At 46.0% G+C, this 23297-nt stretch overlaps 1 protein-coding gene across 1 annotated transcript; it reads left to right on the forward strand.

Annotated features, from left to right (window-relative positions):
- The first annotated feature begins 7915 nt into the window (after positions 1-7915).
- Positions 7916-23265, forward strand: TRAF6 (TNF receptor associated factor 6). Its single transcript, XM_068124633.2, has 7 exons — positions 7916-8069; positions 14572-14839; positions 15131-15281; positions 17763-17921; positions 19514-19585; positions 19741-19818; positions 19911-23265. The coding sequence occupies exons 2-7, from the start codon at positions 14577-14579 to the stop codon at positions 20820-20822; spliced, it is 1635 nt and encodes a 544-aa protein (XP_067980734.2). The 5' UTR covers positions 7916-8069; positions 14572-14576; the 3' UTR covers positions 20823-23265.
- The last annotated feature ends 32 nt before the right edge of the window (positions 23266-23297 follow it).

The raw sequence follows: 23297 nt of genomic DNA on the forward strand, positions 1-23297 counted from the left end.
GTACGTGCTAAATTGGTGACCCCGGCAATGGACGGACAAGGAGGTCCAAACAGCCAACCTTTCCCGGTCGCTCAACCAGCTCTGTCCGTGGCAGCGGTTTCGGTGAAACTGCCACCATTTTGCCCAACATCTCATCTCCATGCACTACATCTGGCCATGCATCAACGCTGACGTGCACCGTTGGGTCAAGCAATGTCTTCAATGCCAATCCTCCAAGATCCAGCGCCATATGGTCGCACCACTTGGTAGTTTTTCAAAACCAGAAAGGCGTTTCAGCAGAGTCCATACTGGATATTGTTAGCCCACTACCACCATCAAACGGGCACCGCTATTTGCTGACTTGTGTTGACTACATCACCCGTTGGCCGGAGGCTCACCGATAGCTCATACCTGACATCACCGCACCTACCATCGCTTACCATCCAACAGCAAATGGCATGTTGGAGCATTTCCACCACCAACTCAAGTCTTTCCTGAAAGCACATACCAACTCCATTCACTGGACGGGCATCGTACCTATGGTCTTGCTTGGTTCGTGAGCTGCTCTGAAAGATGACCTTGGTTGCTCCACTGCAGAGGTTGTGTACAGTGCAACGCTTCATCTCCCAGAATTATTTTTCTGGGATAATTATTCTTATTCTAAGCATCCGATGACACCTTGCCCGATGCCAGCAACTATGCCAACCAACTTCGTCCGACCATGCAGGGTCTCCGGGCGATACCACCACATACGCCTTCGGCACGCCCTGATTTTTTTCCCCAGGAGTTTTCTACATGCACTTACGTATTCGTGCGGCACTACACTATCTGGAGTCCTTGCAGCAACCATACGAAGGACCTTACAAGGTTCTACGATGCTCCAATAAATCCTTCATACTTGATATTAACGGTCGTTTGGGAGATCTCCATGGATCGCTTGAAGCCAGCTTTTCTTGATGTAGCACCAAAGCCAACCCTTCCCCTTCCTCCCTTCCTCCTCCAACCGACCAGTGATGTGCCGCCGACAACATCAATGCCCTTACCATTGCATACAACTTGCCTTGGGCACGATTTACATGTCCCAGCACAATATTTATGAGTACAATTTGCTGTCAATCATTTCTTGTTTTGGCTGTGACTTTTTTTGGTGCATTTTACATGGACAAGCAACAACCATTCTTTTTTGTTTCCTGTAGTTTGTGTAATGCATTGGGAGGGGAAGTACTGTAGCGGCATCATTTTGGCCTTCAGTATCTAGTATTTAATATGGAAATGTGTTGCATCTTGAGTTTTCCTGATCCAGTGGCAGCCGGAAGTGACAAGCGAGAGTTGTTCGGATTGAAAAATAAAGGATTTACATGGATTGGGCAGTTCTCAGGCGTTTTTCCCTAATATGTTTGTAGTGACCTCTAGCCCGATGTGACCTCTAGTGACCTCTAGCCCAACACCAAAATGCATCATTTTCTACATGAACAGATGGTGCAGACAGAAACAATTCACTAAGCTTGTTCCCCACAAACTGACACGCTCCTAGCGGGGATGGTTTAAAATCAGGAACAACCAATCAACTCTGAGTATGTGAGGGAAGCAGGAGGGTGAAGAAGAAGCTGTTTTGTGCGGACGTTTGACTCTCTAGGAGATTCTTGGGTAAAATGCCAGGGGCATAGAAAAGGCTTCTTTATATATGGTTTGTGCCATCTGGCAAAGTATAGAAAAGAAGGGACATTCCATAACTTCAATAGAAGAAATGCCAAACAATACAAAACAAGGGCATTCAAAAAATCTTGTGTGCATGTTGGACTACCCTTGTGTTCTGAGGAGGAACCAAGTAATGCTCTAGAAAAGTTCATAGAAGGATGTGTCAATTTAATTCATACAGCTGCATGAAGAAGTAAATGTAATTTATTTGCCAGATGTGGAATATTTATTTTGTTTAACCACTGCTCTGGTCACCCCGAATCATTGGTGTTTTCTACTCCTGAAAATCAACATTTCCTGACGGGGTTACCTGCCGAAACTTTCGACCAGCTTCTGGGGAGCATTGGCTGCATCTCGGTGGAATTACCACTTTTACTCCCATTTCGCCATGTTCGTCGAGCGTAACAGAGACGGATGATTGCCAGGAAGCATCTAACCACCATGGTGTCTGTCTCTCTGATTGTTATTTGGCAAAATTATCGGTTGGGTTAGTTAGTTTGTTTATTTGTCTGTCCACTTGCCTACAGCCCAAACCGCACAGTTAATCGTTCTGAAACATTTGCAGATTGTAAGCACCGTCCGGCCCGCAAAAAGCTCAGTCGATGAGTTATGATGGGACGTTGGGAAAAAAGTGCAACACGTTTTGGGCGATAACTCTGGAACCAGCTGACACCAAAATGCTCTCTATTCAATTACCAACAAATTTCTAATTTGAACTTATGACGTAAAACTAACAGATTTCCTACGCGTATGGATTTGAAAGTTTGCCTGTCAACGTCATAACGTTTAAAACACATTTTGGCCGATATCTCGGAAACGAAGGGTGCTGGAGCAAAAATAACGAGATTTTCGACATGAGGGGTTAGTCCAGGACACATCAGCCAAACACACATCAGTCACAGATGTGAAAGGACTTTAGTCAGTCATTTTTTAAGCTGTGAAACCACTGCAATATTTGGTGGGTTCTAAGGAACCCATCAATTCTGATGGATTCTAAAGGGTAATTCTGAAGGGTAATTCTGTTCTAAAGGGCAATTCTAAAGGGTAATTCTGAAGGGTAATTCTGTTCTAAAGGGTGATTCTAAAGGGCGATTTTAAAGGGTAATTCTAATGAGTTCTTAAAGGTAATTCATTCCAAATGGTAATTCTAAATGGTAATTCTAAATGGTAATTCTAAAGGGTTTTAAAGGGTAATTATAAAGGGTAATTCTGAAGGGTTCAAAAGGGTAATTCTAAAGGGTAATTCTAAAGGGTTCTAAAGGGTAATTCTAAAGGGTAATTCTGAAGGGTTCAAAAGGGTAATTCTAAAGGGTAATTCTAAAGGGTTCTAAAGGGTAATTCTAAAGGGTAATTCTAATGAGTTCTAAAAGGTAATTCATTCCAAATGGTAATTCTAAAGGGTAATTCTATAGGGTAATTCTAAAGGGTAATTCTAAAGGGTTCTAAAGGGCGATTTTAAAAGGTAATTCTAATGAGTTCTAAAAGGTAATTCATTCTAAATGGTAATTCTAAAGGGTAATTCTAAAGGGTTCTAAAGGGCGATTTTAAAGGGTAATTCTAATGAGTTCTTAAAGGTAATTCATTCCAAATGGTAATTCTAAATGGTAATTCTAAATGGTAATTCTAAAGGGTAATTCTGAAGGGTAATTCTGTTCTAAAGGGCGATTCTAAAGGGTAATTCTGAAGGGTAATTCTGTTCTAAAGGGTGATTCTAAAGGGCGATTTTAAAGGGTAATTCTAATGAGTTCTTAAAGGTAATTCATTCCAAATGGTAATTCTAAATGGTAATTCTAAATGGTAATTCTAAAGGGTAATTCTGAAGGGTAATTCTGTTCTAAAGGGCGATTCTAAAGGGTAATTCTGAAGGGTAATTCTGTTCTAAAGGGTGATTCTAAAGGGCGATTCTAAAGGGTAATTCTAATGAGTTCTTAAAGGTAATTCATTCCAAATAGTAATTCTAAATGGTAATTCTAACGGGTAATTCTAAAGGGTTTTAAAGGGTAATTATAAAAGGTAATTCTGAAGGGTTCAAAAGGGTAATTCTAAAGGGTAATTCTAAAGGGTTCTAAAGGGTAATTCTAAAGGGTAATTCTGAAGGGTTCAAAAGGGTAATTCTAAAGGGTAATTATAAAGGGTTCTAAAGGGTAATTCTAAAGGGTAATTCTAATGAGTTCTAAAAGGTAATTCATTCCAAATGGTAATTCTAAAGGGTAATTCTATAGGGTAATTCTAAAGGGTAATTCTAAAGGGTTCTAAAGGGCGATTGTAAAAGGTAATTCTAATGAGTTCTAAAAGGTAATTCATTCTAAAGGGTAATTCTTAAGGGTTCTGAAGGGTAATTCTAAAGGTTTCTAAAAGGTAATTCTGTTCTAAAGGGTTATTCTAAAGTGTCCTCTTTCTAGGGTAATTCTAAAAGTTTCTAAAGGGTAATTCTGTTCTAAAGGGTTATTCGAAAGGGTTCTAATGGGTAATTCTGTTCTAAAGGGTTATTCTGAAGGTTTCTAAAGGGTAATTCTGTTCTAAAGGGTTATTCTAAAGTGTCGTACTTCCAGGGTAATTCTAAAGGGTAATTCTGATGGGTTCCGAAGGGTAATACCAAAGCGATCTAAAGAGGTGAAGTTGCAAAGGGTTCTAAAGAATAATTCTAATGGGTCCTACTCCTACAGGGTAATTCTAAAGGGTTCTAAAGGATAATTCTAATGGGTCATACTCCGAAAGGGTAATTCTAAAGGGTTCTAAAGGGTATTTGTAAGGGGTTCTAAACGGTAATTTTAAAGGGTTGTAAAGGGTAATTTTAAGGGGTTCTAAAGGGTAATTATATGGGCTTCTAAAGGGTAATTGTAATAGGTTTCGTTCATGTATAGGCTTTTCCTATTTCATATTTAAAATGTCAAGCTGAGCCGCTTTCTTCGAATACGGGTGCAATTTTTTTTACCGTATCGCAGGGAATGGAGACCCATTTTTCGTTTGATGTTGTTCAACAGGCAATCCACAGGTAACCTGAGTCCCTCTTTGCCTCTTATTTCCCAGCCCTGACAGTGGAGGATTCACAGCAACAGTTTGATTCTGGTGTCGCTCGATGAGTTATTTCTAGTCTGTCCGTGAACAGGATATCTCTAACCGTTGCAGATGGATTCGGACGAAACTTGGTGCAGGTGTTGGACAGGTGACAAGAACAAGCCCATTTGATTTTGAAGGGGTTTCCGCGCCCCCGCACGATCAGGGGGCTCCAGGAGTTCCTGGGCATGGTAAACTTTTACCACCGTTTCCTGCCCCGCATCGCCCAGCTCCTGCGCCCCTTGCACGAGGCCCTCCGAGGGAAGCCGGGCAAAGGTGACGTCACCTGGACCGAGCAGATGGACGCGGCGTTCGTGGGCGCGAAGCTCGCCTTGGCTAACGACACCATGCTCGCGCACCCGGCGCCCGATGCACCGATCGCCCTCACCACCGACGCGTCGGACTACGCGGTGGGCACGGTGCACGAGCAGTGGGTGAGTGGTGCTTGGCAGCCGCTGGCGTTTTTTAGCCGGCAGCTCCGCCCGCACGAACGCCGGTACAGCACCTTCGACCGCGAGCTGCTTGGGCTCCACCTGGCGGTCCGACACTTCCGCCATCTTCTCGAGGGCCGCCCGTTCACAGCCTTCGTCGATCACAAGCCCCTTGTTTTCGCGATGGCCAAGGTCGCTGAGCCGTGGTCGGCCCGGCAGCAATGTCACCTCTCTGCCATGTCCGAGTACACAACGGATATCCGACACGTCGCGGGTAAGGACAACCCGGTGGCGGATTGCCTTTCCCGGTTCGTCGCACACGCGGTCCACCTCGGGATCGACTATGCCCGGATGGCAGCGGACCAGACCGCCGACCCCGACGTCCAGGCCTTGCGGACCGCCGTCACGGGCCTCTGCGTCACCGAGGTGCCATTCGACATCGCGGGCACTGCCCTCTTGTGCGACGTCTCCCTCGGCCGGCCTCGCCCCATCGTGCCGGCTGGCTGGCAGCGCCCGGTTTTTGACGCCATCCACGGCCTGTCCCACCCGGGCACGAAGGCCTCCCAGAAGCTTGTCGCTGCGAAGTTCGTCTGGCATGGCCTCCGGAAGAACGTCCGCGACTGGGCCAGGACGTGCTTCGCGTGCCAGCGCGCGAAAGTCCACCGCCACATGCAGGCTCCGTTGGCCCCGTTTACGGTGCCCGAACGTAGGTTCGACCATGTGCACGTCGACTTGGTGGGACCTCTGCCCCCCTCGCGGGGTTTCACCCACCTCCTCACCATGGTGGACCGCACCACCCGGTGGCCGGAGGCCGTGCCATTGGCGGCGACGGCTGCGGCTGTGGCTGACGTCGCGCAGGCTTTCTTCGCCACTTGGGTTGCCGGTTCGGCGCCCCCTCGGACATCTCGTCCGACCGCGGCCCCCAGTTCACCTCGGAGCTCTGGGGAGCAGTGGCGCAAGGGCTCGGCGTCAAGCTGCACCGCACCACGGCCTACCACCCCCAGGCCAACGGCCTGTGCGAGCGCTTCCATCGCTCAATGAAGGCCGCGCTCCGGGCCAGCCTCCGCGACGGCAGCTGGGCCGACAGGCTCCCCTGGGTCCTGCTGGGCCTCAGGACGGCACCCAAGGACGACCCGCGCGCGTCCTCGGCGGAGCTGGTCTTCGGACAACCACTGCGGGTACCGGGCGAATTTATCCCCGACTCCACGGCACCTTAATCCACGGCGCAACAGCGCTCCACCCTTCAGGAGACTGCCAGGATGTTCGCCCCGGTGCCGACGGCACACCACGGTTGCCCGTCCTCCCACGTCGCCCCGGAGCTTCGCACGGCAGAGTACGTTTTTGTCCGGCATGATGCCCACTGGGCACCGCTGCGGCCCCTGTACGATGGGCCCTTCCGTGTGCTGGAGACCGGGGACAAGCATTTCACCGTGGACATCGGCGGTACTCCAGATCGTATCTCCGTGGACCGCCTCAAGCCGGCCCACCTCGACCTGGACCACCCCCCGCAAGCAGCTCTGCCTCCGTGTCGAGGCCGCCCCCCGGCGGGCAGACCCCCGGCACCCCCCACCCCCGCCGTCCCGCTACCCCCCAGCCCTGCACGCATCGCCAGAGGGCGTTTCGGCCAGGTCATCCTGCTTCCCCGCAAGCTCACCCTTCAGGTGCGTGGGAATTCTGGGGGGGCGCGTGTGGCGGACACAATGCCAGCGGGTAACAATTCCGCGCACCAGTGGGTGGCGCGAGCGACCGGGCGTGGAAGCACGGCTCGGGCCACGCCCGGAGCAAAGGCGTCACGAGGCGCAGTGTGGAACTGAAATACATGCCCCGCCTTTCGGCCGACCCGCCACGCCCGAGGGCAAGGCGTGGCCTCGGGACATATATGCGGGCTCGAAAGACGAGCCCGCCCAGTGCTCACGTGTGAGCCTAGAATAAAGTGTTTTGGTTTGTACAACGAGTGGTGGCCTACCTTCTTGGCAATCGAGTTGTGTGTGTACAGCACCACAACTTGATGTATCCAAGGTAACACACTTCCCTTCGTCACTTAAACGAGTACCGCGAATTGTTTGGATTTTTATAAGTGCCTCAAAAAATTTTCTCTTAAATAAATATAGTCATTTTCCGAGAATAATAATAATACAATAGTGAAACATATGCGCAAAAAACAAAATTGTAAACAAATGACAATCTATATAATAATAGCGTAAGGACTCGACTTTGTTATCCCTTTTACGCCGCACCCAGTGACCCGATGCCCACGGCACTAATGGATTTACGATCTACGAACCGCGCTCTTTGTTTATCACGTACAGACATACTCGAAAAATCTGAATTAGCCGACGTTGGGACCCAAAAGCATCCAATTAACTGCCGATACGACGCCATCTTACGACGCCATCGTATTGGCGTCTGCTGGGCGAAGGCGAAGCAAGCCGTCCGCTGATTGGACAGGCGAAGGCGAAAGAAAGCCGTCCACTGAGTGGACAATCCAGAGCATGCATTTGTGCCGGTGTCGGCGATCGTTGTTCATATACGCACTCTTCATTCTCATCTTTCTTCCTAACTCTTACTCGGACAAGCAAATCCCCTATGCCATCCATAATGGTACACTCTATCCATACACCACATCCTCCCTTCCGTGGATGTTCCACGGGTTTCGGCTAGTAATAATGATTCGTGCAATGAAAAGCAATCCAGACTCTCGCTTCTGTACGTGGGTCGGTAAGAGGAGGATGGGGAGGAAGAAGAAGATTAAGTGCGGAAGGAGAATCAAATTTGTCGTTAAGGTGGGCGGGGCTCCTGGGCTCTCACGGAAGAAACGCCTTATGAGGCCATGAAATGATCATCGGGCGACTCGTAATGCTTCACCAGGTTCGCCGTTGACCTCGACCATCTCATTGCATTCAGGTGGTTGTAGATGGAGGGAAGTTTAACGTATATAATAAAGCAGTTTTATCACTTAATTTGTTTAGGTGGGTTCACGCTTTATGTACGAGACACCATACTGTATTCACCGTACTACTGTATACCTAGGCTCTGGGTGTGGTAAAGTACTGTCTGTATTCACCGTACCACTATATGCAGGCTCTACATGTTTCAGTACTGTATTCACCGTACCACTATATGCACGCTCTGTACATGTTTCAGTACTGTATTCACCGTACCACTATATGCACGCTCTGTACATGTTTCAGTACTGTATTCACCGTACCGCTATATGCACGCTCTGTACATGTTCCAGTACTGTATTCACCGTACCACTATATGCACGCTCTGTACATGTTCCAGTATTGTATTCACCGTACCACTATATGCACGCTCTGTACATGTTCCAGTATTGTATTCACCGTACCGCTATATGCACGCTCTGTACATGTTCCAGTATTGTATTCACCGTACCGCTATATGCACGCTCTGTACATGTTCCAGTACTGTATTCACCGTACCACTATATGCACGCTCTGTACATGTTCCAGTACTGTATTCACCGTACCACTATATGCACGCTCTGTACATGTTCCAGTACTGTATTCACCGTACCACTATATGCACGCTCTGTACATGTTCCAGTACTGTATTCACCGTACCACTATATGCACGCTCTGTACATGTTCCAGTATTGTATTCACCATACCACTATATGCAGGCTCTGTACATGTTTCAGTATTGTATTCACCATACCGCTATATGCAGGCTCTCTGTACATGGTCCAGTATTGTATTCACCGTACCGCTATATGCAGGCTCTCTGTACATGTTCCAGTATTGTATTCACCATACCGCTATATGCAGGCTCTCTGTACATGGTCCAGTATTGTATTCACCGTACCGCTATATGCAGGCTCTCTGTACATGGTCCAGTATTGTATTCACCGTACCGCTATATGCAGGCTCTCTGTACATGGTCCAGTATTGTATTCACCGTACCGCTATATGCAGGCTCTCTGTACATGGTCCAGTATTGTATTCACCGTACCGCTATATGCAGGCTCTGTACATGGTCCAGTATTGTATTCACCATACCGCTATATGCAGGCTCTCTGTACATGGTCCAGTATTGTATTCACCGTACCGCTATATGCAGGCTCTCTGTACATGTTCCAGTATTGTATTCACCGTACCGCTATATGCAGGCTCTCTGTACATGTTCCAGTACTGTATTCACCGTACCGCTATATGCAGGCTCTCTGTACATGTTCCAGTACTGTATTCACCGTACCGCTATATGCAGGCTCTCTGTACATGTTCCAGTACTGTATTCACCGTACCGCTATATGCAGGCTCTCTGTACATGGTCCAGTATTGTATTCACCGTACCGCTATATGCAGGCTCTCTGTACATGTTCCAGTATTGTATTCACCGTACCGCTATATGCAGGCTCTCTGTACATGTTCCAGTATTGTATTCACCGTACCGCTATATGCAGGCTCTCTGTACATGTTCCAGTATTGTATTCACCATACCGCTATATGCAGGCTCTCTGTACATGGTCCAGTATTGTATTCACCGTACCGCTATATGCAGGCTCTCTGTACATGTTCCAGTATTGTATTCACCGTACCGCTATATGCAGGCTCTCTGTACATGTTCCAGTATTGTATTCACCATACCGCTATATGCAGGCTCTCTGTACATGTTCCAGTATTGTATTCACCATACCGCTATATGCAGGCTCTCTGTACATGGTCCAGTATTGTATTCACCGTACCGCTATATGCAGGCTCTCTGTACATGTTCCAGTATTGTATTCACCGTACCGCTATATGCAGGCTCTCTGTACATGTTCCAGTATTGTATTCACCGTACCGCTATATGCAGGCTCTCTGTACATGTTCCAGTACTGTATTCACCGTACCGCTATATGCAGGCTCTCTGTACATGTTCCAGTACTGTATTCACCGTACCGCTATATGCAGGCTCTCTGTACATGTTCCAGTACTGTATTCACCGTACCGCTATATGCAGGCTCTCTGTACATGTTCCAGTATTGTATTCACCGTACCGCTATATGCAGGCTCTCTGTACATGTTCCAGTACTGTATTCACCGTACCGCTATATGCAGGCTCTCTGTACATGTTCCAGTACTGTATTCACCGTACCGCTATATGCAGGCTCTCTGTACATGGTCCAGTATTGTATTCACCGTACCGCTATATGCAGGCTCTCTGTACATGTTCCAGTATTGTATTCACCGTACCGCTATATGCAGGCTCTCTGTACATGTTCCAGTATTGTATTCACCGTACCGCTATATGCAGGCTCTCTGTACATGTTCCAGTATTGTATTCACCATACCGCTATATGCAGGCTCTCTGTACATGGTCCAGTATTGTATTCACCGTACCGCTATATGCAGGCTCTCTGTACATGTTCCAGTATTGTATTCACCGTACCGCTATATGCAGGCTCTCTGTACATGTTCCAGTATTGTATTCACCATACCGCTATATGCAGGCTCTCTGTACATGTTCCAGTATTGTATTCACCATACCGCTATATGCAGGCTCTCTGTACATGGTCCAGTATTGTATTCACCGTACCGCTATATGCAGGCTCTCTGTACATGTTCCAGTATTGTATTCACCGTACCGCTATATGCAGGCTCTCTGTACATGTTCCAGTATTGTATTCACCGTACCGCTATATGCAGGCTCTCTGTACATGTTCCAGTACTGTATTCACCGTACCGCTATATGCAGGCTCTCTGTACATGTTCCAGTATTGTATTCACCGTACCGCTATATGCAGGCTCTCTGTACATGTTCCAGTATTGTATTCACCGTACCGCTATATGCAGGCTCTCTGTACATGTTCCAGTATTGTATTCACCGTACCGCTATATGCAGGCTCTCTGTACATGTTCCAGTATTGTATTCACCATACCGCTATATGCAGGCTCTCTGTACATGGTCCAGTATTGTATTCACCGTACCGCTATATGCAGGCTCTCTGTACATGTTCCAGTATTGTATTCACCGTACCGCTATATGCAGGCTCTCTGTACATGTTTCAGTCCTGTATTCACCGTACCGCTATATGCAGGCTCTCTGTACATGTTTCAGTATTGTATTCACCGTACCGCTATATGCAGGCTCTCTGTACATGTTCCAGTATTGTATTCACCGTACCGCTATATGCAGGCTCTCTGTACATGTTCCAGTATTGTATTCACCGTACCGCTATATGCAGGCTCTCTGTACATGTTCCAGTATTGTATTCACCATACCGCTATATGCAGGCTCTCTGTACATGGTCCAGTATTGTATTCACCGTACCGCTATATGCAGGCTCTCTGTACATGTTCCAGTATTGTATTCACCGTACCGCTATATGCAGGCTCTCTGTACATGTTTCAGTCCTGTATTCACCGTACCGCTATATGCAGGCTCTCTGTACATGTTCCAGTATTGTATTCACCGTACCGCTATATGCAGGCTCTCTGTACATGTTCCAGTATTGTATTCACCGTACCGCTATATGCAGGCTCTCTGTACATGTTTCAGTCCTGTATTCACCGTACCACTATATGCAGGCTCTCTGTGCATGTTCCAGTACTGTATTCACCGTACCGCTATATGCAGGCTCTCTGTACATGTTCCAGTATTGTATTCACCATACCGCTATATGCAGGCTCTCTGTACATGTTCCAGTATTGTATTCACCATACCGCTATATGCAGGCTCTCTGTACATGGTCCAGTATTGTATTCACCGTACCGCTATATGCAGGCTCTCTGTACATGTTCCAGTATTGTATTCACCGTACCGCTATATGCAGGCTCTCTGTACATGTTCCAGTACTGTATTCACCGTACCGCTATATGCAGGCTCTCTGTACATGTTCCAGTATTGTATTCACCGTACCGCTATATGCAGGCTCTCTGTACATGTTCCAGTACTGTATTCACCGTACCGCTATATGCAGGCTCTCTGTACATGTTCCAGTATTGTATTCACCGTACCGCTATATGCAGGCTCTCTGTACATGTTCCAGTACTGTATTCACCGTACCGCTATATGCAGGCTCTCTGTACATGGTCCAGTATTGTATTCACCGTACCGCTGTATGCAGGCTCTCTGTACATGTTCCAGTATTGTATTCACCGTACCGCTATATGCAGGCTCTCTGTACATGTTCCAGTACTGTATTCACCGTACCGCTATATGCAGGCTCTCTGTACATGTTCCAGTATTGTATTCACCGTACCGCTATATGCAGGCTCTCTGTACATGTTCCAGTATTGTATTCACCGTACCGCTATATGCAGGCTCTCTGTACATGTTCCAGTATTGTATTCACCGTACCGCTATATGCAGGCTCTCTGTACATGTTCCAGTATTGTATTCACCGTACCGCTATATGCAGGCTCTGTACATGTTCCAGTATTGTATTCACCATACCGCTATATGCAGGCTCTCTGTGCATGTTCCAGTACTGTATTCACCGTACCGCTATATGCAGGCTCTCTGTACATGGTCCAGTATTGTATTCACCATACCGCTATATGCAGGCTCTCTGTGCATGTTCCAGTATTGTATTCACCATACCGCTATATGCAGGCTCTCTGTACATGGTCCAGTATTGTATTCACCGTACCGCTATATGCAGGCTCTGTACATGTTCCAGTATTGTATTCACCATACCACTATATGCAGGCTCTCTGTGCATGTTCCAGTACTGTATTCACCGTACCGCTATATGCAGGCTCTCTGTACATGTTCCAGTATTGTATTCACCGTACCGCTATATGCAGGCTCTGTACATGTTCCAGTATTGTATTCACCATACCACTATATGCAGGCTCTCTGTGCATGTTCCAGTACTGTATTCACCGTACCGCTATATGCAGGCTCTCTGTACATGGTCCAGTATTGTATTCACCGTACCGCTATATGCAGGCTCTCTGTGCATGTTCCAGTATTGTATTCACCATACCGCTATATGCAGGCTCTCTGTACATGGTCCAGTATTGTATTCACCGTACCGCTATATGCAGGCTCTCTGTACATGTTCCAGTATTGTATTCACCATACCGCTATATGCAGGCTCTCTGTGCATGTTCCAGTACTGTATTCACCGTACCGCTATATGCAGGCTCTCTGTACATGTTCCAGTATTGTATTCACCGTACCGCTATATGCAGGCTCTCTGTACATGTTCCAGTACTGTATTCACCGTACCGCTATATGCAGGCTCTCTGTACATGTTCCAGTATTGTATTCACCGTACCGCTATATGCAGGCTCTCTGTGCATGTTCCAGTACTGTATTCACCGTACCGCTATATGCAGGCTCTCTGTACATGTTCCAGTATTGTATTCACCATACCGCTATATGCAGGCTCTCTGTGCATGTTCCAGTACTGTATTCACCGTACCGCTATATGCAGGCTCTCTGTACATGTTCCAGTATTGTATTCACCGTACCGCTATATGCAGGCTCTCTGTGCATGTTCCAGTATTGTATTCACCATACCGCTATATGCAGGCTCTCTGTACATGGTCCAGTATTGTATTCACCGTACCGCTATATGCAGGCTCTCTGTACATGGTCCAGTATTGTATTCACCGTACCGCTATATGCAGGCTCTCTGTACATGTTCCAGTATTGTATTCACCGTACCGCTATATGCAGGCTCTCTGTACATGTTCCAGTATTGTATTCACCGTACCGCTATATGCAGGCTCTGTACATGTTCCAGTATTGTATTCACCGTACCGCTATATGCAGGCTCTCTGTACATGTTCCAGTATTGTATTCACCGTACCGCTATATGCAGGCTCTCTGTACATGGTCCAGTATTGTATTCACCGTACCGCTATATGCAGGCTCTCTGTACATGTTCCAGTATTGTATTCACCGTACCGCTATATGCAGGCTCTCTGTACATGTTCCAGTATTGTATTCACCGTACCGCTATATGCAGGCTCTCTGTACATGTTCCAGTATTGTATTCACCGTACCGCTATATGCAGGCTCTCTGTACATGTTCCAGTATTGTATTCACCGTACCGCTATATGCAGGCTCTCTGTACATGTTCCAGTATTGTATTCACCGTACCGCTATATGCAGGCTCTCTGTGCATGTTCCGGTAATGTATTCACCATACCGCTATATGCAGGCTCTCTGTGCATGTTCCAGTATTGTATTCACCATACCGCTATATGCAGGCTCTCTGTACATGTTCCAGTATTGTATTCACCGTACCGCTATATGCAGGCTCTCTGTGCATGTTCCAGTATTGTATTCACCGTACCGCTATATGCAGGCTCTCTGTGCATGTTCCAGTATTGTATTCACCGTACCGCTATATGCAGGCTCTCTGTGCATGTTCCAGTATTGTATTCACCGTACCACTACTTAACGCATTCACCGTAACACACCGTGCGATTCATGCATGTTTTGCAGATGACATGAGTGCGTGTTCAAAGTCAGATGATGGAGCTTGTTGCGTTGGAACCTCACGTACGGGGCCCGTGGAAGCATCCGACGTCTCTCCGCCGCTGTCCTTTCAGTCGTTGTCTGGTGAGGATGATATTCAAGGATTCGATGAAGAGTTTGATCCTCCTCTGGAAAACAAGTACGAGTGTCCCATTTGTCTCATGGGACTGAGGGAACCGGTGCAAACACCGTGTGGTCATCGTTTCTGCAAGGCGTGCATCCTGCGATCTATGAGGTGTGACACCGGGTTGTCTTTGGCTTTGGGATTTCAAAATGCCCTTTGGAGAGATCCTTTGCATCTGCTTTCCATTGTGTAAACACTTCTTTTTGGTTTCTGAATTGTTTGTTGAGGAGTCAGCTGGGTCGTGTGCTGTAAAACAGTGTAGTTTGCTTTGGTTGAGCAGCACAGGACCATCTGGAGCCAGAAAAGGCTTGTCCATCATGTCTAAGCAGTTGTTGGTAGGGCTATTGGTTCTTATTGGTAATGGTGAGTGTTCTTCCCTTCCCTTTTTTTGTTCACGTTCAGAGAAGCGGGATACAAGTGTCCTGTGGATAATGAGGTTCTGCAAGAATGTCATCTATTTCCTGATAACTTTGCCAAACGGGAGATCCTGTCGCTCACTGTGAGATGTCGAAACCAACCTTGCAAGGTCGAAGTGGAGTTGCGGTCACTCGAGGTAAGCTCTCAACAATTCTATATTTTGTGCAACAAATGATACTTTTCGTATTTCTCTATATTTGAGGAGATGGTGGAGGGTCTCATTCAGGGTGCCAGTTGATAATGGTGCAGTCAGTCGATGTTTGTTTGAATAGAGACTTCGATGCTAACTGCGGATTCTCAGGAGAAGTCTCTTTCACCGCTGTGTGCAATGTCGCTGCCACCATTGTTCTGAAAGCCTCATTTGATCTGCTGTAAAGTGGAAATGATTTTTGTTGCTCAATGACTATCTTCACTCATCCTTTGTGCATCTTTGGGAAAATTTCAGGACCAGCAAGTTGCCCATGCCAGCACGGTATTCTAAACAGTGTAGGGATGGGGGTGGCTAAATGCAGATGGTGTCTTCTGTCATCGAGTCGGCAAGCTGGGAGCAACAATTTGCATTTATTGCCACATCTGATGCAATTTAAATGTTCTAATGGCAGCAATTTGCTCCACTTGAAACTTTTTTTTTTCCAATGAAATGTAGGATTTTGAGGCCTAGGTAGGATATATGTCTATTTGTAGGATTTTTAAAGCCGGTGACCAATTGCAAATTAATATTAGGATATGTTAGTCCTACAATATAAAACAAGGCAATTCTCTGTGTGTACACGTGACAGCTAGGACGACACTCGGTAGAGCGCATACCTCCATCTGGCTGAACAGTTTACGTTTTGTATCCCATTGATTGGCCGGATCTGGATCTGGACTTGAACCAAAATCTATTGGGCTGGTTCTTTTCACCTAACTAACTTATACCACCTAGTTTTGTCATTACTCGTCCTCAAATTTTTACCTCCGCCACCAAAGGTGGATGGAGGTTATGTTTTCACCCCTGTCTGTCTGTTTGTGAACAAAATATCTCAAAAAGTTGTGGACGTCTTCGGACGAAATTTGGCAGAGATGTAGCGTATGTGACAAGGACGAAATGATTAGATTTTGGTGAAGATCCGGATTCGGATTCGGCTACTAGAATTTTTAAAAAGTGATTCTTCACCATTGGGAGATGGGGTGAAAAGCGATATACAACATGATATTTTAAAAAGTTATGGACGAGTTATGAATAACCTTGGTGGACAAGTTGGTTCGGTGATGAGAACAAGCCAATTAGATGTTGGTTGAGGTCAGAATCCAGAGCCGGCCTATCAATGGGATACAAAACGTACACTGTTCACCAGGTGGAGGTATGCTCTCTGAGTGCAGAGAGGGAATCACAACAACAGTAGAGAACAGGGACATCGGGAGATCTGTGGAAGGGAGAGGGCTTGGGTGGGAGGGGTGGTACACGTATAAAACAAATGGACACTACTAGGAATTTCAGGAAAGAAGTTGGAGATTGAAAGAGGTGGTTTTGGGATGTTTTAACGAGGGTAGAAAATATCGAAGTTTTGGATGGGGATGGTGGTGGTCATAAGAGATGGTGGTGAACAGCTGTTTTAAAGAACTGGAAGGAGGAGTGGGATTGAATAGAGTGAGGGAGTTTGTTCCAGAGGTGGGAGAAAAGAGGAATGAAAGAGTGAAGGTGAGCAGAGAGTCTTTATTTTGGCAGTTTAACCAGAAAAGGGTTGCTTGCAGATCTTGTGCGTCCTTAAGGAATGTATTCCAATGGGAGGGGGGGGGGGGGGGCGACAGAGGACAGGGCAGAGCACAGACATTTTATAGGACAGAGCATATATTTGGGGGACAGCTGGTGGAGCTAGGCCGGAGAGAAGTCTGTGTAAGACAGAAATTCCACCAACCTGCTTGCGGTGAGCGAGTGAAAGGCCCTCGGAATTGGCTTCATCGCTAGAGATACCAGTGATTCTAATACCCTTGGTTTCTACAGCGTGAAGCCAAGCTAGGTGTGAGGCTGGTGCACCAACCCAGAGGGGAGAGCAGTACTCAATCAAACTGTGGATGAAAGCTTTGTATGTGGCTAGGAGCTCAGAAGTGCCAAGGACTTTTTTTTTTTTTTTTGAGATATCCTGCTCTATATTGCTTTGGTCCTATTTGTCAATGGTGAATCACTTAAAAAAAAAAAAAAAAAAAAAAATTCTAGGATCTGGGGCTTCACCAAAATCTAATGAATTCGTCATTGACACACACACACAACCTGTCCACCAAGTTTTTTCTGAATTAGTCCAAAAATTTGCTTCATGTAGTGTGAGAGGTGACCTATGATCCGTAATCTAACCAGTAAAGGTTTTTTGGTTCCAGGAGCTTTCTCTTAAATCCTTAGCTTGATTTATCTTGCAATTCCTCTTTTTTTGTTTATTCTTCAGTCACTTTCATGTAGCAATTTTCATACATTTCCTATTATTATTATTATTATTATTATTATTATCATTATTATTATTTTGGTAGCTTTGAACAAAGATTGATGAATTAGTGTCTGAGTCGTGACATCATTATCTCTTGGTATCTCTTTGCGCATCTGATATGCAAGTTGTGTAAAGATTGCATCAACATGTTTTTTTAGGAGCATCTTTCTCGCTGCAATTTTTCTTCGGTTTGTTGCTTGCGCTGTGAAGAGAATGTGTGGAGGAAAGACTTCGGAAGACATGAACAAACAGAATGTCCAAAACGTGTCGTCACGTGCAGCCTGTGCTGTGAGAAAATGACTTACGATGAGGAGCAGGTGTGTGAAGCTATTGCTTTGTACAGATGGTACGGAGGAGTGGATTGTTTAGGTTGAACAAAGGACAGAACATTAAAGTATGGCATGATGGATAAAGGGGAGGAAATAATGTGGAAACGTTAATGAAAGGGGGTGTTGGGGGAGGGGGACATTTGTGGTCTGAACAATGTGCAAAGTAGAGATGTGGATGGAACCAGGAACTAGAGGGGTGCTAAATGCAGATATGGCTGAAAACCTGATGAAACCTTTCTGGCTGTGCACGTGGGAGTGTGCATACATACATGCGTTTGCACATGTCTTGCACACTTGTGAGCAGGGAATCTCAGCAACAACTAGAACGCACTCCAGAGCGCATACCTCTGCCAGGCTGAACTGTTTACGTTTTGCATCCCACTGATATGCTGTATATGCATCCGGACCTTAACCAAAATATAACCTACTTGTTTCTGTCACTTGCCCAACTCGTCCAGCAAGTTTCGTCCGAATCGGTCCAAAACATTTTGAGGTATCGTCCCATATATTGTTTTTGTCCCCATCTTTCAATGGTGAAGAATTGCTTTAAAAAAAATGATATTATCCGGATCCAAATCTTCATCAAAATCTAATCGATTCGTCCTTCAATCCAACCTGTCTGCCAAGTGTCGTCCAAATCAGTCCATAACCTTTTGAGATATTCTGCTCACGGACAAACAAACTAACAAAGATGTTGTGCATCGCACAATGCTTGCGAAATCCAAATAAACAATCGTTTCCATGGATAAAGTAATTTGGTAATTTCGAAAATTTGACCTAAATCGCGTTTTACATGATTGTATGTTATGCATAACAAATTTGGTTAATACATTTTCTAATTGCGGCCTAATAGGGGTTTTTATGTGTTTTGGAATGCCTTGACCTCGATCTTTCATGAAGCTTGAACAAAATTTCCTCACATATTAAAAAAAAAAAAAACCACCTTTCGAGGCCATTTTTTCCCCGCAAGCGGGGGTTGGCCTTTTTCGGGAACCGTGGTTGTTGTTGTTTTTCGGTCCCCTTTTTGAAGCAATGTTTTACGGCCGGATGCCCTTCCTGACGCCAACCCTGGTGTTAATTCAGCGATTGACCGGGATTCGAACCCAGGATCCTAGGATCCTAAGCCGGCACCCTAGCCGCTAGCCCAACACCAGGGACTCACATATACTGCACATAAATACATACAACAAGAAAGCTGTGTAATTTTCAATTTGATATGTTGAAAAATTACAGAGGTATGGTAATAGTAAATTCACAAAAAGGCCCATTTGTTTAACACACACACACACACACACACACACACACACACACACACACACACACACACACACACACACACACACACACACACACACACACACACACACACACACACACACACACACACGGGTGAGGGGGGAAGGAAGAGAGAGAGGGGGGTTACCCCCTGAAGCTTTGGATCCATACTTGTTCCTTATTTATCAACAGATTGCTCTGAAACCTGATACAGCCCTTCTACTCGATGGTCTGCAAAGTTTCCCAGTCTTAGATGTTTCGATTTTCACCCAATGCCTGTTTGCTGATTGCCGTTACACCCTCAGGGTCATACTCTCCTGTGTCCTTATGCCAGTGTGCAGTGCGAGTTCTGCACTGAGGAAATGCTACGTGAACATGTGAGGCATGACCTTGACTTTGTCACCCTTGTTAATATCCTGAGTTGGTGGTGGTTATTTCAATTAGTCATTCTTTTCCACAAATTATTCACTTTTGCTACGCTGCCGTTTGCACTAATTGTGCCCTCCCGCACCCCCCATTCTCCCCAATTCAGCTAAAGTCTCACCAGGAGGATGAGTGCTCTCGAGCACCTGTATCCTGCACTTTCAGTTACTTTGGCTGCACCTCCAGGGTAAGAGTGCCATTTCATTATTTTTCCTTTGATTGCGGTACCCATTAAAGTTGAATATTTTTGTTTGAGTACATCATGCACACTCTTTGTAGATGCTGCGTTTAGAGCTGGGTACGCACATGCATGAATGCATGCAAGTACATATGGACATGATGGCCTCGACCCTGATAAGCCTGTGGACTTCAAGCAGCGTGCCCTGCTCTGACGCTGTGCCAAGGCCCAGTTGCTGTAGTTGTTCAGACAAGATGCAGGAGCTGCGGGAAATGGTGCGTGCCTTTGATTCCAAGGTCGTGATGCAGGGACACAAGATGTTAGAGGTCCAGACACGCTGTGAAACACAGCATCGGATGTTGGGAGAGCAGAGTGTTCTGCTGAAAGAGTCTGAGGGGAGGATAAGTGAACTAGAGGCCCGCTGTTGTGGTGGTACCTATCTGTGGCGAGTGGAGAGGTTCAGCCGTTTGCGTGGGGGTGTCGGAGCATCAGGCGATGCACCCGATTGCCCTGCAGTGCAACATAGTCCTGGTTTTTACACCGGGGTTCCAGGATATCGGCTGTGCCTCAGGCTGCAGATTTCTCCGAGGCTGCACGTCGGATCCTCTTCACCAGAGCAGCTTCCCGCAAATTCGGAGCCATATCTCTCGCTTTTCACGCACCTCATGCAGGGAGATTTTGATGATTTACTGCCATGGCCATTTCAGGGCCGCATAAGGTTGAGTGTATTGGACCAGAGCGAAAGATCTGAGCGACATGACATGGTAGAAATAATGGAGGCCGAACCTCACAGACACGCCTTTCAACGGCCCACTTCAATGAGAAACCCCAAGGGCTATGGCTACCTCCAGTTTATGCCCCTCTCGCTCTTGGGGCAGCGGGCTTTCCTCAAGGACGACGTGCTCATTGTACGCTGTGAGGTCGAGACTATTGGAATGGGCTTTGGGGCTCGGGATGCTCGACAGCAAGCACCAAATATTGAGAATGGACAAAGTAGACCATCAAATTGTTAGCTTGTGCCTGAAAGCACAAATTGCTCACCGAGCTGCCATTTTCACCTCAAATCAGTTCTTCGTTCTGTCCTGCTCCACCGCCTTATATAAGCCATGCGTCTTCAAGTGAACTGACATGGTCAAGATATGCCTCGCACTATGCAGTTTATCTTTCAGGTAATGTACATTTGCCTGGTAAAGCATTTTGTTGCTGTTTATGAATCGTGCCTTTTTTTTTTTTCCTTTGTACATACCCTCTCATTTGTCTGGAAGATATGAATGTTTTGATTCTCAGCAAATATAATACCATGAAGTAATAACTTTGTAGAAATGCAAAAAGATGAATTTCCATGAAAGTTTGTGTGCATGTACGTATGCACATGTGCTATGATGTGAATATCACTTCCACCGTTCAATGCACTTGGGGCGTGGCCATGGGATAGTCAAACGGCGATTTGCCGGTTTGAACCGGTGTGCATAAAAATTACTCCAGTGCTAATTTACTGACTTCCACTCTCCGAACAGGACTGATTGGAAAATGTATCCTCAGGTTAATTAATCAACAGTTAATGCCAATGAAATGATGATTCACAAACACGGTTATATTTTTAAATTTGATAAACCAATATGACTATGGGAGCCACAAACTGCAAAGGAGCACCGAGATGATACAGAACAATGTGCCTACCCACTTGTAATAAAGAACTACACAAAGCTGTGAGTCTTCAGAACAGGTTTAATTTTCAAGATGGGATAGCAAAGAAATAAACGAACCTTAGGCATGATAGGTGAAGAAGTAGGAGATAATCTGGGCAAAGTTCCGTCGCGCCACGTGGATCCAGATCGGGACAACAGCGGGGCGTGGTTCTTGCTGCACCACACAGCGTAGCTCGGCGGGAGGATGATGGCCATGCCACTCCTGTGCAGCTGCCGATGCTGACCAACTCTTATTTCATCAAACAAATCACTAACTTGACTGACTGTCCTCCTCTCAAACAGCACCGATTGCCAACTAACTGTAATCGTACTCTCCGTGCTGCCGACTCTCTTGCTTCAGCTGATTAGGCTGAAAACTACCTTCATGTTGCCAGGCTGCCGACTCTGTTGCTTCAGCTGGGCACGCTGCTGACTGTTCTGAACTGTTCTCCCTCGCAGTTTTTCTAGATATGCTCGAGGGAGCTTCTTACCCCGCACGCGAAGCTCAAAAGCTGGGTTAAGCAATTTGTTTACTCTGTCTGACGGATGTCAGTCCGTGATCGAGGAACTACGTAATTTTCAATGAATTGCACATTTTGAACATCCTTTTGGCGCGTGGTTCGTGTGAGGTGCGGATGTTTAATAGAGGTGTCTGTGTGTGGTGTATAATATGGGGGACCAAAGATACTGTGAATGATTGCTAATGTCTCAAAGCTGCAGTTTAGTAATACTTTGGCTCTGAATTTGGTAAATTGTATGGAATCTCATCCCAAGCATGCATGCATACAAATGGGCAAGGTAATTGTTTTAGTCGCTCTGCCTGTCTCGCAGTCAACAAAAATTGAAAATCATTCCAAACAGAAAACTTGCTGTTTATAGGGACGTCATCAAGCACACAAACAGGCACGTAGAACTAACTTAACTTTTTAAAGTAAGGTGTTGTAAAAGACGCTGTGGAAACGCAAGGCAAAATTTGAAAAGACCCTTCCAATGTCCTTTTTCTCAAGACTGCAGGGTAAGGTGTTCTATGAACGTTAGTTTTTTGCCATTGTTCACAGCAAGCTTTGTCCCTGCATGGCATGTTTCTCCACGCGTTTCTGATAGTTCACCCTCATTCTGGGCCAATGGTCCTTACCACAGGGAACCGCAGACATATAATTGGGAGGAATAACAATAATCTGGGGGAGGGGCAAGGAGGTAGTAGAGGGGAACTGGTCTCAAGGATGAACTCCACAGCATTTTGTCCAATAGTGCACCTTGTGTATATCCAGAGTACAGACAGCATGGAGACTAGGCGTTTTGCTTTTATAAACCATGTATACAATGCAGGGGATTCCCACTCTCCCATTGTGGCAGATATGGATGTTTTGATTCATTGTGAACATAATATCAAAGTATTGACCGTCTACGAGTGCAAGAAGATAACGAGGAAGTACAGTGGTGTTAAGAAAAAGTACAAAAAACTCTATTTGTATGTGAATGTGTGGTTGGGTGGTGCTGAGTGCGCATTCAGTTTGTCTGAATGTTTAACTGTACCCTGAACATGAGTCTTTGTAATCCCTCGACTATAAAGAAGAAACCGCAGTTTGAAGTGCACATTGCTTATGCTTGATCACCCATTTTGAAGTAGTAATTCGTAGGTGCTTGTGAAAGACTTGATAAATCATCTGTAGACACTTGCCATACTATACACCGCCGGATGTGCTGTACAAGCCATGAGTCTTGTTTTCTGTAAAGATATTTTAAAATAAAAATAAAAAACAAAGGATTTTGGTTGAATATTTGATTCATTTGCACATA

Source organism: Myxine glutinosa, chromosome 8 (assembly GCF_964187855.1).
Source record: "Myxine glutinosa chromosome 8, kmMyxGlut1.1, whole genome shotgun sequence".
NCBI lineage: Eukaryota > Metazoa > Chordata > Myxini > Myxiniformes > Myxinidae > Myxine > Myxine glutinosa.

Bases quoted from the DNA above. Each gene is read 5' to 3' on its own strand.
- TRAF6 (XM_068124633.2), top strand. From the start codon at position 14,577: ATGAGTGCGTGTTCAAAGTCAGATGATGGAGCTTGTTGCGTTGGAACC. The intron at 17,922-19,513 runs GTGTGTGAAGCT...TTACACCCTCAG, and splicing joins TGACTTACGATGAGGAGCAG to GGTCATACTCTCCTGTGTCC. The intron at 19,586-19,740 runs GTGAGGCATGAC...TCCCCAATTCAG, and splicing joins AGGAAATGCTACGTGAACAT to CTAAAGTCTCACCAGGAGGA.